The 16,070-nt window shown below is 43.1% G+C and overlaps 1 protein-coding gene across 8 annotated transcripts in view; it reads left to right on the forward strand.

Annotated features, from left to right (window-relative positions):
- Window positions 1–16,070, forward strand: part of NHSL1 (NHS like 1) — a 208,339-nt gene that overhangs the window by 130,311 nt on the left and 61,958 nt on the right. The window contains exon 1 of one of the 8 annotated variants that reach the window (XM_083176596.1): window positions 7,486–7,654. The exons of the other annotated variants lie outside the window; for them this stretch is intronic. Coding sequence (XP_083032722.1) covers window positions 7,501–7,654 — 154 coding nt within the window. The 5' untranslated portion in view covers window positions 7,486–7,500. Of the gene's footprint in view, window positions 1–7,485; window positions 7,655–16,070 lie in introns of those variants that run through there. 8 annotated transcript variants of the gene reach the window in all.

Raw genomic sequence — 16,070 nt, forward strand, 5'->3', positions numbered from 1 at the left:
TTTTGTTCACAAAATGCTATATTTGTTTAGTGGAGGAATATAATTGCGCTGTAGTTCAGAATATATGAAGAATATATTATTATAAGATGTTATTGTTGTCCTACAGTTAGACAATTATTTTTAGTATAGACTTGGGAGTCTATATTATATTGTTAATTAATGCAGTTTACAGATGTGTCTACATACATCTAGCCTCCTTGTGAGTTAAACAGCCCTTGTAGTCATGCCATTGTAGCATCAACTCTTTCGTTAAAACGGGTCTTATTTGCAAAGCATACAAAATGTATTAGAAATGCTACATTACAATGTTTTCTAGTAGAACGCTATAATGTAGCATTTTGTATGCAGTCACACTCAAAATATAGACATGCTGCATATTATTTTAATCAGCAGAAACTGCTTGTGCTTCCACTACTTTTGAAAAAGACCATTTTTTAACGCAAAAACACTCAGCACTACAGTCACCTAGAGCTCTTGCATTATGTGTAACACAACTTGTAGCGCACGAAGGATAGATGTACAGTATGTGGACACATCTGTAAAAGGCAGGTTTTACTCAATCATGTATAATGAATTACTTGGTCAGGGCTGAAACTAGGATTCTGGCATCTCCATGCAGGTATGGGTATCACATCCAGCACCCTGGACATGTGACCCCCAAGTTTTGGCCTTGTTGATAAACATTAGCAGTCCTTTCTAAGAAGTAAAATTATTTTGTTATTGTGAACAGGCCCATAAACACTGTGGGGTTTGTTTGGGGCTGCAAGCAGTCACTGAATGGCCACAAGAGCAAGAGATGACCTAGCTAATATGTGCATGCACACTGTGTGATATGTACTTCCCATTTTGATTATATAGTCAACATCTGAAGAATAGTTGGTGCATATAGCATGGTGCCTATACTACTTGTGATGCTGATGTGTGGCCCCGTGAAGTCCTTATCGCAAGTAAAAATAGATTGTGCAGGTCAATTTTGTTTACTGTTCTGGTATAGTCAAAATCTTACATAGCCAAAATTACAAGTAAATGTAGTCAAAATCTGTGGTTCTGGGCTCCAGGTAGTTCAAGGGAAATTGCATAGTCAAAATCGTCCATAGCCAGATTGTACCATGTGTATGCACCCATTCTCTGACGCTCCAAACAAGTCACACCACTATATTAATTTGCATCTCTGTAGCAGCACTGGAGCTCACTGAGGGTGGAAGGGGGAGCTCTCTGCAAACAAATGTTTTCTCTGTGCACACAGCAGGGTTGTGGGTGAAGGTAGAGTACTCGTCAGTAACACGCAGATGTTTAAAGTGAACCATAGTGTCTGATTATCCGATGCTCCGACTTTCCTTGCCTGCTTGGTACTTTGTTATGTTAGTGTATCCATATGCTCGTGAGCTCCGTTTAAACACAACTGCAAATAAAAAGGTTGCAATAAGAATTTTTTCCTTAGATAAATACATGAAAGAAAATATAAATAAATTAAGTTGCTGTCCTCACACAACCCAATCCTGTCATTCAGCAGTTGTGTGTTGATACAGATCCGTTTGTTGGCTAGATGAAATGAATCGCTGTTAGTGTGGTCAGCAGATGATCACACACAAGCCAATAGTGATCATTTGCTTACCAGATAGTCAGATGTTGTGAAAAATGGTCTATTAGGTCCACATATGACAATGCTTTAGGACAGGGGTGGGGGAACCTTTTTTGTGCCAAGGGCCGTTTGTATGGGGGAAAAAATCCTTCGGGAGCCATATGTAAAAATTTCTCTTACAAATTGTCCTGCTGCAGCCGTCTCACGCTCCAGCGGCTGCCGCTGAATAGGACTGACAGTCTCCGGCTGCTGTTGATTAAGAGGAATCTCGCGAGAACTACCGACCTCTTGTGAGAATTCCCTTGTACTTGACTCCTGGCAAAGCCGTCGGGCGGGTGGGAGGGCCACTCAGACCGGCTATGGGGGCCGCATATGGCCCCCGGGCCTGAGGTTCCACACCCCTCCTTTAGGACCACACTCATTATACAATTGGAGGCCAATTTGGCAAAATGTTTGGGGTGGTGGAGATAGTGCATGTTTTTAGTTTCAATGCTCTGTTCTGACAGAGGATGCTTGGGGGTGCAGGCAGACAATCAGTGGCATAACAATAGCGCCGCAGACCCCATGGTGGTGAGGAAACGCTGACTACGTTTGGGTGCAAGAGGTCTGCGGGGGCTATTGTTACGCTTTCACCTGCCAGGACCTGCCTTACCTGCTGCGTCTCTGGCCGGGAATTGGGACCCGCAGATTTTCTTGCCTGTGTCCCGGCGCTCCTCCTGGCTCCTTATGAAAAATGTACATTACAAAATGCCTTCTCTAGCATCCTTAAAAATGGTCTGCTGTAAGGGGGTGGCCATTTTGGAAGGGACATTTTTTCATAAGGAGCCAGGAAGAGCGTCAGGACGCAGACAAGCAGATCTGCGGATCCCAGCCACAGTTGCGGATGGGGGTAAAGCAGGGTGGGGGGGGGGGGGCCTAGAAGGTCTTAACTTTATTGGAGGAGGGCACTGAAATTTTCCAACAACGGGGGGTGCAAAATCTGTTGTTGCTCCACTGCAGACACAACTACCACTGCTTACAGGGTGTGTGTTTTACAACTTCCCCCAGCTCTGGGCCCAATAGACTCCCCCAGCTCCTGCCTCTGGGACTCTGGGGAGTTGCCCATAGCAACCAATCAGATTCTAGAATTATTTTCTAGAAGGTCCTAATTAAATATGAAGTAGAATCTGATTAGTTGTAATGGGCAACATCCCATCTTCAATAGAACTCCCAAATGTACCCCTATGGCTCAGTTTGATCACTTGCATGTGCCTCTATCCATTACTGCTTGCACATGCAAATCATATTGAGGTCTATGTCATGTAAACAAATTATTTTACCTACAGTATAACATCTATTTGGAAAAGGCCACATGACAAGTTTTATTTTATATTTTAGTTCAATTAGATAAACTCATTATTATCCATCTTAATTGAATCCATAAACACAGAGAAACCTCATACACCTGAGCTGGCTATTTCATTTTTGTTTAGAAAAATTAAAGTACAGTATCACTCAGGGGTAGATGTATGAAGCAGGGATAATGGAGAAGTGAGCCAGAGGAGACGTGGCCCATAGCAACCAATCAGCTACTCTGTATAATTTTATAGTATTCAAATTACAGATGTTACTTCAGCGCTGATTGGTTGCCATGGGCCACTTCTCCTCCCTTTATCACTGCTTCATTACCCCCTCAGTCTAGAATTCCCCTTAAATCTGTTTCCTCAAATATCAGGACTATAGAGTTCCTTGTCCTAGAGAAAATAGCAGCCATTCTGCAATGATCCATCTAGTGATCGTTTTACACAATGAATGTAAATATTTGGCCCAGTGTGGTCACTATTTTTCACAGCTCTAAATGTAAAGCTGCCAAACCTTACACTGTTATTTAGTATAGAAAAATGCAGCTATTCAGAATACATAGAAGACAATGGGTAAAAGCATCCCCCTAAAAACCCAATCACTGTTTGGCTATGCATTATCATGACATCAGGGAGAGGAGCAATAGAGTATTAACCAAGTGATTGACATTTGGCACATGCAGGGTGCAGGCCCCTCAAGTCCAAAAGGATGGAAGACATCCACACGCTCGAAGCCGTTGGCAAACTCTGTTCTATGGGAGTAGATTATTATAGACCATGTCTAGATGCAGACAGCCAATAGGTCAAATGGTCAACCTGGAAAAGGTAGACGGGTTAAAACTTTGACATGAAAAAGGTAGACACATGAAAAGGTCAACATGAGGTATTGCACATATTTTTAGGTGTTGACAACTGTTGACATAGACCCCCAGTTAGTGTAACTCGTACCCTCGCTTTGCTTGTCATGCTTCAGGCTTGGTGCCTCGCTACACTATTATGTTCTTCCTCCATGCTTACATGGATGGTTAAGTAAGAAGAAGACAGGTGTGTCAACCTTTTTCATTTGACCTTTTGACCCTGTTGACCTTTTGCTTGTCGACCTATTGACTGTCTATCTAGACCTGGGGAAGCCAACTCCAGTCCTCGAGAGCTACCAACAGATAATGTTTTCCAGATCTCCTCACATAATCACAAGTGAAGTAATCAGCTCCACCTGTGGAGCTTTTAAAATGTGTCGGTGAGTAATGAGTGCACCTGTGCATCAGCTAGGTTGTCTTGAAAATGTGAACTGTTGGTAGCTCTCGAGGACTGGAGTTGGCTACCACTGATCTAGACACTGTAGATCTATCAACCGTAACCACTATTCTCTAGTATAATAATATAATTAGCACATACATGATAGTTAAAATTGCACAACACATAACATTTTAAGATACACTGATCTTAAAACCCAGAGTAGTAAATTATTAAAGCCTGAAAATGTTTTGGAACACTAAATGATATTACACCATTAAAAACGTGCATAAGGCTTAACAAAAGGCAATTATGTAGTGTGGTGGGCTTATGTAAAAATTCATGAAAAAGTGTGCGTTAATGATTTTAGCTTGTAATTTGTTTAGCAGATTTTTTAGTACATTATGCTTTTATCAATATAGTCTGTTGAACAATCTATTGCAAAGGCATCTCACCTTACTTCATGATGTATGAGTTGTGCTGTGTGCAAATATTAGCTCTCAGCGGTGGGAACAATCACATAGGAGATCATTCATCCTTTTTTTTAAAGCTATTTTCAGGCAATAGTTAGTGGCAGAAAAGGGAATATAATGCTTTATAGGTGTGAATGAGCCCTAAAACGCTGACTGCAATTGTGAATGATTTCATAATAAGCTTGAAAGTCTCCTTAGTTACAAGCTTGAGGGTTATACTTATTCTGCACATATGGTAATTACCGTTATGCAAGAGGATTGTTTGTCTAAGCCAATTATCATGTATAATGACAAGCTAGAAAAAAATTATATATACAGATATTATTATCTTTTGATTATTACACAACTGCTATAAACTGTAGACAGAAGAAAATATTGCACATCCAGAGAGTTATACCCCTTTCAGACCTGCAACCTGGCAATTACCCGGCATTTTGAGTGCCGGGTCACATGTACCTCTTTTACACCGCAAATGCCTGGTTGCCCCCGGGATTCGGACCCGGTTTCGACCCAGGAGTGACCCAGCATTTGCGGTAAATCATGCCCTGCCAGCACCCGGTTGACAGGGTGCTGACATCAGGCAGGAGCGGGGCGGGCAGAGCAACGTCCCGTTGTGCATGGAGGAGGAGGATGCAGCACTGACACTGCTGCCTCCTCCATAGCGGTGAATGGGATCTGGGTCGTTCGACCCAATTATTTGTTATGTTTGAAAGGGGTATAAATGTAGGCTTTAAATGAATTGCAAAGCCACATGACCTCAATCTTGAATACTAGAGTGCAATGTTCCTAGATTGAAAAACTTACACCAAGCTGTGAAGCAGTGCCCAACATTTTAAAAGGGCCACTTCTAATTCGTAGTTCACTAATTACATTAAAATTATGGAACACCATACCAGCAAACAGTAATGTAAGTAGCTGAAAGGAGCAAAACTTTTTAATTGCTCTGTCGGCGCCATCTATTAGCACAACACTTGAATTTACCCCATAGAGGTGAGGAGCAGCAGTAGCTTTTTATATATAGGATTCTTTAGGTTCAAATCCATTTTAAGTCCACTGACAAAAATCTTCAGACTGTGCAGATGTTTTTCATGATAACAGCATGTAAGTATTTTAGCATGAATGTAAACTGATCTTCTCATCACACAGAGGCATATTTTATTTTTTGACACAGCCCTGGGGCTTTCTTATTTAAAAGGGCATAAAATGGGCACCGGATGACAGTCGGGATCCTGACATAGAGGGCCTATTTTCCCTCTTGGGGGGTCCGCAACGCACATAGAGGGAGAATGTGCTCACCCCCCTGTCGGGCTCATGACAGTCGGGATTCCAATGTCGGGGAAATGACATAGAAATCAGTTTATCTGTTTTTCCTGCACTCCCAGATCAAGTCTGATATTTTTTCCTAAAATCTTAATTTTTTTTAGGAAAAATCATCAGGACTTGCTTATGCAAGTAATTGGTGCCTGTGGATCTCCCTCCTCGCCTCCCTAATGACAAAATTAGCAATTGGAGGTTTCCAATTAGCTTAATTACGCCTTAACTACTCACCTGTGAGTCAAACCCCCCCCCCCCCCCTCTTTTTCCCAGTGTGTGTCCGGAGACAGTAGTAGAAATAACTACATCTTCCAGCAGCCAACTAGCCTCCCAGCATCCAGCTCCACCATGCATTTTTTTAACTGGACATTGCAGGTCTCAGGAGTGCGCATACACGTGATAGTCAAGTTGCCTATCATAAAACCATGTGCCCAGTTCGATTACCCTGCCCTCCATCCCATATAAAACAGTGTACCTTGCGCACAGAATCAGATTCTTGTCATCTACTTGGTACTTCACTTTACCAAGCTTTGGTCACTACCCGATTTGGATGGGAGAATCTTTGCATTAATATAGTATGATACAGATGTGTCCTTTTTCTACTGTGGCTGTTGTCATGTCTAATAGCCCCTGTCTGTGTGCCTGGTCCTGTCACTGTGTGACCTCTGCCCTAAGCATCACTTTTGCTATCCATCTTATTTGCAGAAACAAAACAACTGAGTACTAAAACTTCTAAAAAAGGAAAAGTGGAGGTGTTGCAACCAATCCGTTTCTAGCTCTGATATTTATTTTTAAGTGAAACTCATAGAAACCAATCAGATTCTAGCTATTGCATGCTTCATTTTCTAGAAGCTTTCTAAAAAAAATCTCCCACAAAGTTTCGGCATACACTATATGTATAGTAAAAAGAAACCAGTGTGAGGACCCGCACGTACAATGGTTATTTTGTTTTATACATAATCTTCTGTAATAATGCCATCTGTGGACATGGCCTTGCTAATAAGTATTAAGGACACAGTAGCATAATCTGAGATTTAGATTAGCAGATACAGAATAGTAGATGAGAGTTACGAAAGTATATTCCTCAGAATAGACCAATGAATGAGATCTGTAGAACATTCTCCCTCATGAACAGTAGTTGAGGGATCTAGACAATTTGTCTCATTGGTCTAGTTAGTTATCAGACGCCTAATTGGCAAAACATGAAGTAAGAATATATCATTTTGTCACTTTCTCTTTTTTTATAATTTCTTCAACAAACAAACAAGAGATTTTAATCATTTAACTTTATTACTTCACTGGATCATTAGAAACTTCCCATCCACTACAGATATGCAAGATGGATTCTAAGCAAGTGGAAAGTGCTGAAGATCACAAATTCTTAGAATCTATGATCTGTGAAGCTGATCTGCTCCTTTTGTCCATGGATTTGTGAGCATAGAAAGGAAAAGGCTGGGCTACTCCTGCTACAGGCCCCCCATTGGGAATACTAGGCCATCCTCTGCACTGGGAACACTTCAGAATGATTGCATACATTCATTGCTGGCCTGCAGACCCAATGGTGGGCTGCTTCCACCGAGACAAGTGGCAGGCCTATCGCAATGAGGAAGACGAGCAACTCATCCCTCTCACTTTTAAAATGGGGAACTCTATCACCAGGAAGCATGGCAGGAAAAAGTTTCACAGCGAAGATGAAAACGAGTTCTGGCCAAGTAAGGTTACAGTCTGAAGGATGCATAGCGTACATTTTATGTAATGTGTATGAAGCAGAGTGCAGGCTCTCATGTACAGTAGTGTCTGATTTGTCTGCAAGAGTTTCCTTGTACAGTGCTGACAGATGCACACTGGGTACTGGACTCGAGATGAAGGTTCCGTAAAGATGCTTTATGTTTGTTAATAATAAATATTACAGGTAAATAATCTGTTTTATTGACAAGTAACAAAATAGTGTTGGCGTTTTATTCACAATGATAACATTGTGCATTGACATGAGAGAAATTTAGGTTTAAAATTGAGTATTCTTGTTGATTAATCAAATGGATTTTCCTTTGTCCTTGCTCCTTTTTATGTTGTCAGATCTTCTATGTATGATATGATATTTCACTATATAAAAAGCAGTGATTGGGAAGGAAGGAATTTTTTGTTGCAAACATTTTATCACATGGTATAATAAATGCAGTGTATGCAGTTCTGTCCCCGTGAGGGGGCTGTGGTGCAGGTTCACAGCTGAGAGGAGGAGGAGGAGGAGAAGTAAATGAATGTGCTCAGCTGGCTGTGTTTAGGTGTGTGGGTCAGCTGGCTTTCTGTACGCTGCCCTCTAATCTACATCCTGCTGCTCCTATGGAGGATGCTCAGGAGAGCATGAGAGGAACCTCTGTGTTGCTAGAAAGCTTCCTTGCAATAACCTGCTGCGCTGGGCCCAAAAATAATATGAAAGCCAAAAAGAGTTTGACTGTTGTGACATACAGTAGTGTCCTCTCTGTGTAGTAGGCCCATTTTAAATAAGAAGTGTGAATGGATCTGTGTGCTGCCTTGGTGATTATGATGGCCTACTTTGTAAGGGGATAGGTTCACTAGGTCGACATGCATTGGGTTGACACATGACATAGGTCAACATGGCTAAGTTCGACAGGGTTGGAAGGTCGACACAAGCATTGGGTCGAGAGTCAAAAGGTCGACATGAGTTTTTCACATTTCTTTGTTTGAGCCAACATCTGCCGACAGGCATGGTGAGAATAAAATAGTGGGCCGAAGCATGACGTGCACAGCAAAACATGCAAAAGGGACACAGTACACGTGTCCATGTCGACTGTCAACATTCTGGACAAAAATAGTTAAACTCATGTTGACCTTTTGACTGACGACCGAATGCTTGTGTAGACTTTCCAATCCTAGGTTGGAAAACTAATATGGGTCAACCTAATGACCCATACCTTTTGCATGTACATCTCCATGGTGTAGACTCTGCCTAAGGAATATAAAACTGACCAATGTTAAGGGATAACATTTTATACATCACATTTGTGTTCCGTGCAGTGGTAACCGGGGTGTCGGTTCTTCTACAGTACATGTGTTGTAAAAGGTGGCGGCCTCTCATTCCATTATCCTTTATATGGCTATTCTGTCCCTAATTAATTGTATTTAGCAAGAAAACCACAATAATAATGGGGGAGTTCTTTTTTGCTAATGCTTGCCTGGCTTTCTTTCTCTATTCCACATGAGCGAGCACTCTGAGCTTGGTGCAGCTTTAGGAATATGGATGAAAAGAAGGCTTTCAGTCTACAAAAACTGTTGATGTGCCACTGAGGTTTAAGGTGGACAGAGTAAGCATTATTTCTTTGTTTCCTTGTACGTGATGTGCTTCATCGAACATTACACTCACTGGGGTGTGGAGATGCAAGCCAGTCGAGAAGTGGCTTTAGCAACCAATCAGCTTTGAGGTAACGCTTATCAAGTGCATTCTATAAAATTATATGTAGCAGATAATTGGTTGCCATGGGCAACATCTACACTTGCTAAATTCTCCATTATTTTCACTGCTTTTTACATCATCCGCACTGTGACATCCTTTTATACATGAATTACATTTATGTTAATTTTTTCTTTTAGATTCTTGCATTTTGCTAATAATATAACACTTTGTAGCTGGGTTTTTCTTTATATGTTTCATATAATAATACTTTGCACTCTATATTGTATACATTAAATAAATGTCCCCTATGAGTTCATGACATCAAATGTCAATGCATTGTCATTATCTTTCATCTGCCCAGCTGCTTCCCATCATTAATTGCCCCTCGAGACTAAAATGCTGGATTGTGAATACATTGGCAGGTTTAATCTTGTGATGCATCGTTTTCTTCGTTCAATTTCTGGTAAATAAATAAAGACATTACTAATAATATAAACACAATAATAAAAGTTTCACACTTAACAGTTTTAGTCAACATTTGTTAACATATTTCATAAATGATACCATGACCCTACTAGAGCTATGCCTGCACATGGTCTGTTTTATTAAGGATAAATATGTTGGTGGATTAAGTGAGAGCAATGGGTCCTTGTTTTCCTTTTACAAACATACACAAACTTCTGAGGTGGATATTAACTAGAACTGTATTAAGCCCCATACACACTAGATGATATATTGGTAACAATAGTAATGTTAATGACATTTTGTTCATATCATCTAGTGTGTACACTCAGGATCATTAATGATGTGCCCTTCCACGCATTGTTAACAATGTCCTTTGTACTCTGAACATGACGCTCGATGTTGACTATAACCAACGACTGCATGTACAGCAGAGAGCCGGGTGACGTCACTGAACAACAGTGTTAACAATCTGGTTCGGTGTGCCTGGACTAGATTGTTCATCCGGCGTCAACACTGATATAATTAACTATATCGGTCTGTGTGCCTGGACTAGATCGTTTGTCCGGGATCACCCCCAATATCATTAACTATATCGGTCAGTGTATATTGGACTAGATCGTTTGTCCGGGATCACCCCCGATATCATTAACTATGTCAGTGGTGCCACACATCGTTTAGTTCAGGGGTGTCCAAACTTTTTGCGATGAGGGCCAGATTTGGTGAAGTGTAAGGCTGGTTTCACACACTCCGGCTCCTGCCGGACGGTGAAATCCCGCACGGCCAGGGAGCCGTGCCGCACACATTAGTTGTGAATGGACACTATTGTGTCCATTCACACGGGACGGCCACGGCCCGGCCGCAGCCGGATCCCGCCACTGGAAGGGACGGCTGCCGGGCTGTGACCATCCCTTCCATGATAAACTAGTGTGTGCGGCACAGCTCCCTGGCCGTGCGGGATTTCACCGTCCGGCAGGAGCCTGAGTGTGTGAAACCAGCCTTAATGTGTGGGGGCCGACCATTCAGCCTGACCTTGTTTGAATCATTAATCACATCAGAATGGTCCCCCATTCACTCTGTCCCCAAGCCTGCCCCTTCACTGTATTTCCCCCAGCCTGCCCCTCCTTCACTGTATGTCCCCAATTCACTGTATGTCCCCTACTCTGCCCCCTCCCTTCTCTGTATGTTTCCCAGAGCCTTGTGTGAGCCAGAGGCAGGAGAGGCAAAGCAGGCACTGCAAGGACAGGAGATGCTTGGGCACCTGCTGCTGCCCTCCTCCGCTCTGCATGTTACTGGAGCAAGCTTCCCCCCTCCCCAAACACTGCTGTCACTGTGATTGTGGAGTAGGGTCATATATGATTGCAGAAGCAGGGGTAGGACGCCGAACACATCTGACTGTGGCGGCCGGCACCTCCTCACTGCTGCAGACAGCAAGGTAAAGGCCTGGTTTAGTGTGCGTATATGGGCTTTAATATAAAAACTGAAAATGTATGGCATATACAGTAATGATCCCTATTTATTCATAAATAAAATATTTATGGATCCTTTGCATTAATACTTCTAATGGTTTGTACCTTTTCCTGCTAAAGTGATGAAGGTGATGTGTGATATGCTGTAAGCAGCAAATATGACGACTCTGTTTTCTCTAATGCTGGGTACACACCAGGACGACTAGGGCACGATTCTGTCAATTTAGATCCAATTCCGACCGGTTGTATGCAGATTGTATGTACTATCGTGTGTTTTTGACATTTATTTGATCCGATTCCGATCAAATGCGCGTTCACGCCGCTCGTTTGGTCGCATCTTTGGTCCTACGTGCTGCAGGTAGGATCTGTCAATCCCAGGCCGACCGACCGTCAATCGTATGCAGATCGTGAGTGTTTTTTGCCGCCTCCGTCGTCCGTCCGTCGGTGCGTCCGTCGTTTGATCCAGCCTATTTGAGTGGCATTTCCTAAACACTCCCCCGGCGCCATGTTTTTCCACATAGCAAACAGCGCTGGCGCAGCAGTTGGACTCTCCTTCTTGTCTCATCTCCCAGAACAACAACCTGGTATGTTTGCACTCCCAATGCTCTTCTATGCATGCCCACTGTTGCCACCAATGTATATAGTGTGTATAAAGCACTGGTTTGGCAACCGTGCACCCGACCATGTCACTGTTTTTTTTGGGTGGGCCCCATGTCTGTGTGTATACATATAACCAATGTCCACCATTGCAGTATTCAAAGCACTCCTCTCTGCTAGGCCCCATTCACCTGTGTGTGTGTGTTTGTGTATATATAGATATATATACATAAACCATTGTCCACCATTGCAGTATTCCAAGCACTCCTCTCTGCTAGGCCCCATTCACCTGTGTGTGTGTGTTTGTGTATATATAGATATATATACATAAACCATTGTCCACCATTGCAGTATTCCAAGCACTCCTCTCTGCTAGGCCCCATTCACCTGTGTGTGTGTGTTTGTGTATATATAGATATATATACATAAACCATTGTCCACCATTGCAGTATTCCAAGCACTCCTCTCTGCTAGGCCCCATTCACCTGTGTGTGTGTGTTTGTGTATATATAGATATATATACATAAACCATTGTCCACCATTGCAGTATTCCAAGCACTCCTCTCTGCTAGGCCCCATTCACCTGTGTGTGTGTGTTTGTGTATATATAGATATATATACATAAACCATTGTCCACCATTGCAGTATTCCAAGCACTCCTCTCTGCTAGGCCCCATTCACCTGTGTGTGTGTGTTTGTGTATATATAGATATATATACATAAACCATTGTCCACCATTGCAGTATTCCAAGCACTCCTCTCTGCTAGGCCCCATTCACCTGTGTGTGTGAATAGCAATCTGCACAATAAAATGTATAGTGGTTTTCATAAAAGTTTATTAACATTTTAAATACTTAAAACATAAGAACTAGGTAAACTGGTAACTATAACTATAAAAATTTAAATATGAAACAAAACATGGGTATAACTATAACAACTAAAATGGTTTTATCTTTTTACAGTCCCAATGTCCAACGCAAAGGAACAAGAGTTTTTGGAAGGGTTTATTGAAAAATATCGTACACACGAATGCCTGTGGAGAACCAAATCCAAGGAGTATTCAAACAAAATGAAAAGAAACCAAGCCTTGGAGGAGTTGGCACGCTACAGTCTTCCATTTCACCCAGAGGCCAATGTTGAATGGGTGAGGAAACGCATCCAGAATATGCGCACGGTGTTCTTAAAGGAACACAAGAAGATGGAGGCTGCAAAGAAGTCTGGTGCTGGAGTCGACGAGATGTATCAAACATCGCTCTGGTACTATGACCGGTTGACATTCACCCTCAGCCAGGAGTCGATGAGGACAGGAGTAGTCCTTATGGTCGAACAGGAAAACCAAGAAGTCGCGGCGCAGGAGGAGGAGGAGAATTCGCAGTCTGCATCGGTGAGTCTATTTTTTTGGCTATCTAATTGATTCCTCCTGCCAATCCACAGCGCCCTCCCCATTAAAGTAGGCCATGTACTCTTCCCTCACCTGTTTGGCTCGTGCACTCCCTGTGTAGCGTTGTGTTGGGGTTTGCAAGGAGGATATCTGCACTACCTCCTCTGGCAGTTCTTGGTCTTCTTGGAGTGCTGTGCCTGTAGCCCTTTGCTGTGTGGCTTTTCTGCGGAGCAAATTGTGCAGGACACAGCACGCCGTGACAACCCAGTCAATTTTGTCCACCCTCAGGTTAATGGCAGTGTGAAAAATGCGAAACCGGCTTGCCAGGATGCCAAAAGCATTTTCCACAACACGCCGTGCCCTGGATAGCCTGTAGTTAAAGATCCTTTTGTCATGGTTCAGGCCCCTTTGCGCATATGGCTTCATGACATGCTCGTGCAGGCCAAAAGCCTCGTCAGCCACAAAAACAAAGTTAAGCCCCTGTTTAGTTTCCTGGACAGACGGCAAGTGAAGGGTGTTCGCTATGAGCCTTTCGTAGAACTTTGTGTCCTTGAAAGTGCCACCATCCGATGCACGGCCATTCCTTCCTACATCCAGGAAGATAAACTCATAGTTGGCATTCACCACAGCCATTAGTACAATGCTAAAATAGCCCTTGTAATTAAAATAGTAGGAACCACTATTGATAGGCTGGGCTATGCGGACATGTTTGCCATCAATGGCTCCACCGCAATTTGGGAAGTTCCATCGCTGTTCAAACTCCTCTGCGATGACTTTCCATTCATTCACGCTGGTAGGGAACTGAAATTAGAAGTAAATAGAATTGATTAGTAAACATGTTCAATTTTTTTACAGCTTGGTGACTACCCACCTGCAACCCCAGACCTATCTGTCCTATCTGATAATGCATGCACATCTAACGAAGTTCCTACTCCGGCACGCACTCCGCCACCCACCCTGGAACCCACTCCACCACTCCCCCGTGCCAAAAAAATGCGTGGCAAAGGAAAAAAAGGAGAAGCAGCGGCACATGAAGAATTTATGATGCGGGCACATCAAGTCCTGCAAAGAAACCCGGACAAACATGACAACTACTTCACTTATGTGGCAGAGTGTGTTCGCAACATGGCTCCTGACCAGCAACTTACTTTTGAAAAGTTATGCATGGAGTTGGTGTATAATGGCAGTTTAGGGTATCTCAACAGTGGCACTAAAATAGTTGGCATTGGTAGTGCACCAGACACACCACTGTCATTAGAATCACCAGTGCCTACTCCGCCTGCCACCGTAGCAGGCCAGTCGAGCACAATTCCAACACATACCCAGTCAACACCTACACAGCCTTCTCAACCCCCCCAGTACCGTCAATTCTACAGTTCTTTACTGATAGAAGATCCAGAGTGTCCTGTTTTTGAGGATCTGTCTTAAAAAATAGGCTACTTTATCATTTACCATCGACATGGTCTCAGCTGCAGGTATGTGATGGCCACTGCTCACATGGCGTATGGCGCACATCAATGGGGCCGGGACCATTGCATCTGCGCCATGCGCCATGTGGGCCGCAGCCTTTACATATCTGCAGCAGACATCCTCTGCCACACAAGGGCCACAGTGTGTATTTTTGTTTATTTATATGCTGCTACCTGTACCTGCATTACCAGAGGGAGAACAGGATTCTCCTCAATCTGGATAGCAAACTCCATTTATTGCCCTTTTGTCTTTACCAATAGTATGGGGTACTGTGCGGCAGACATGGTCTCGGCTGCAGGTATGTGATGGCCACTGCTCACATGGCGTATGGCGCACATCAATGGGGCGGGGGCCATTGCATCTGCGCCATGCGCCATGTGGGCCGCAGCCTTTACATATCTGCAGCAGACATCCTCTGCCGCACAGTACCTTATCCCTACTGTTGTAAGGGCATGTTCCAGAAGTTACCAGAGTGTCTTTTGTCTTGGTTTTCTACATATATGCTGCTACCTGTACCTGCATTACCAGAGGGAGAACAGGATTCTCCTCAATCTGGATAGCAAACTCCATTTATTGCCCTTTTTTCTTTGCCAATAGTATGGGGTACTGTGCCGAAGACATGGTCTCAGCTGCAGGTATGTGATGGCCACTGCTCACATGGTGTATGGCGCACATCAATGGGGCGGGGGCCATTGCATCTGCGCCATGCGCCATGTGGGCCGCAGCCTTTACATATCTGCAGCAGACATCCTCTGCCACACAGTACCTTATCCCTACTGTTGTAAGTGCCTGTTCCAGAAGTTACCAGAGTGTGTTTTTTGTTTTTTTATATGCTGCTACCTGTACCTGCATTACCAGAGGGAGAACAGGATTCTCCTCAATCTGGATAGCAAACTCCATTTATTGCCCTTTTGTCTTTACCAATAGTATGGGGTACTGTGCGGCAGACATGGTCTCAGCTGCAGGTATGTGATGGCCACTGCTCACATGGCGTATGGCGCACATCAATGTGGCCGGGACCATTGCATCTGCGCCATGCGCCATGTGGGCCGCAGCCTTTACTTATCTGCGGCAGACATCCTCTGCCACACAGTAGCCCGTACTTATTGGGAAAGTTTAAACTGGGTCATACATACTTAAATCTTTATATATAGTGTGTGTTTTTGTACAATATCTTTTATATATGGTATTATAATATATTTTTGTTGACACAATCTATTTACTATTTTACATGTTTTAACCATGAAAGGCCTAAAAAACCTGTTTCTGTCCTAGGCCTAAATTATAAATAAAAATATTTTGTTTGCACAATAAAGTGTACAGTGTATATTTCATCC

This window comes from Crinia signifera, chromosome 3, assembly GCF_055691185.1.
Source record: "Crinia signifera chromosome 3, ASM5569118v1, whole genome shotgun sequence".
NCBI classification, from domain to species: Eukaryota; Metazoa; Chordata; class Amphibia; order Anura; family Myobatrachidae; genus Crinia; species Crinia signifera.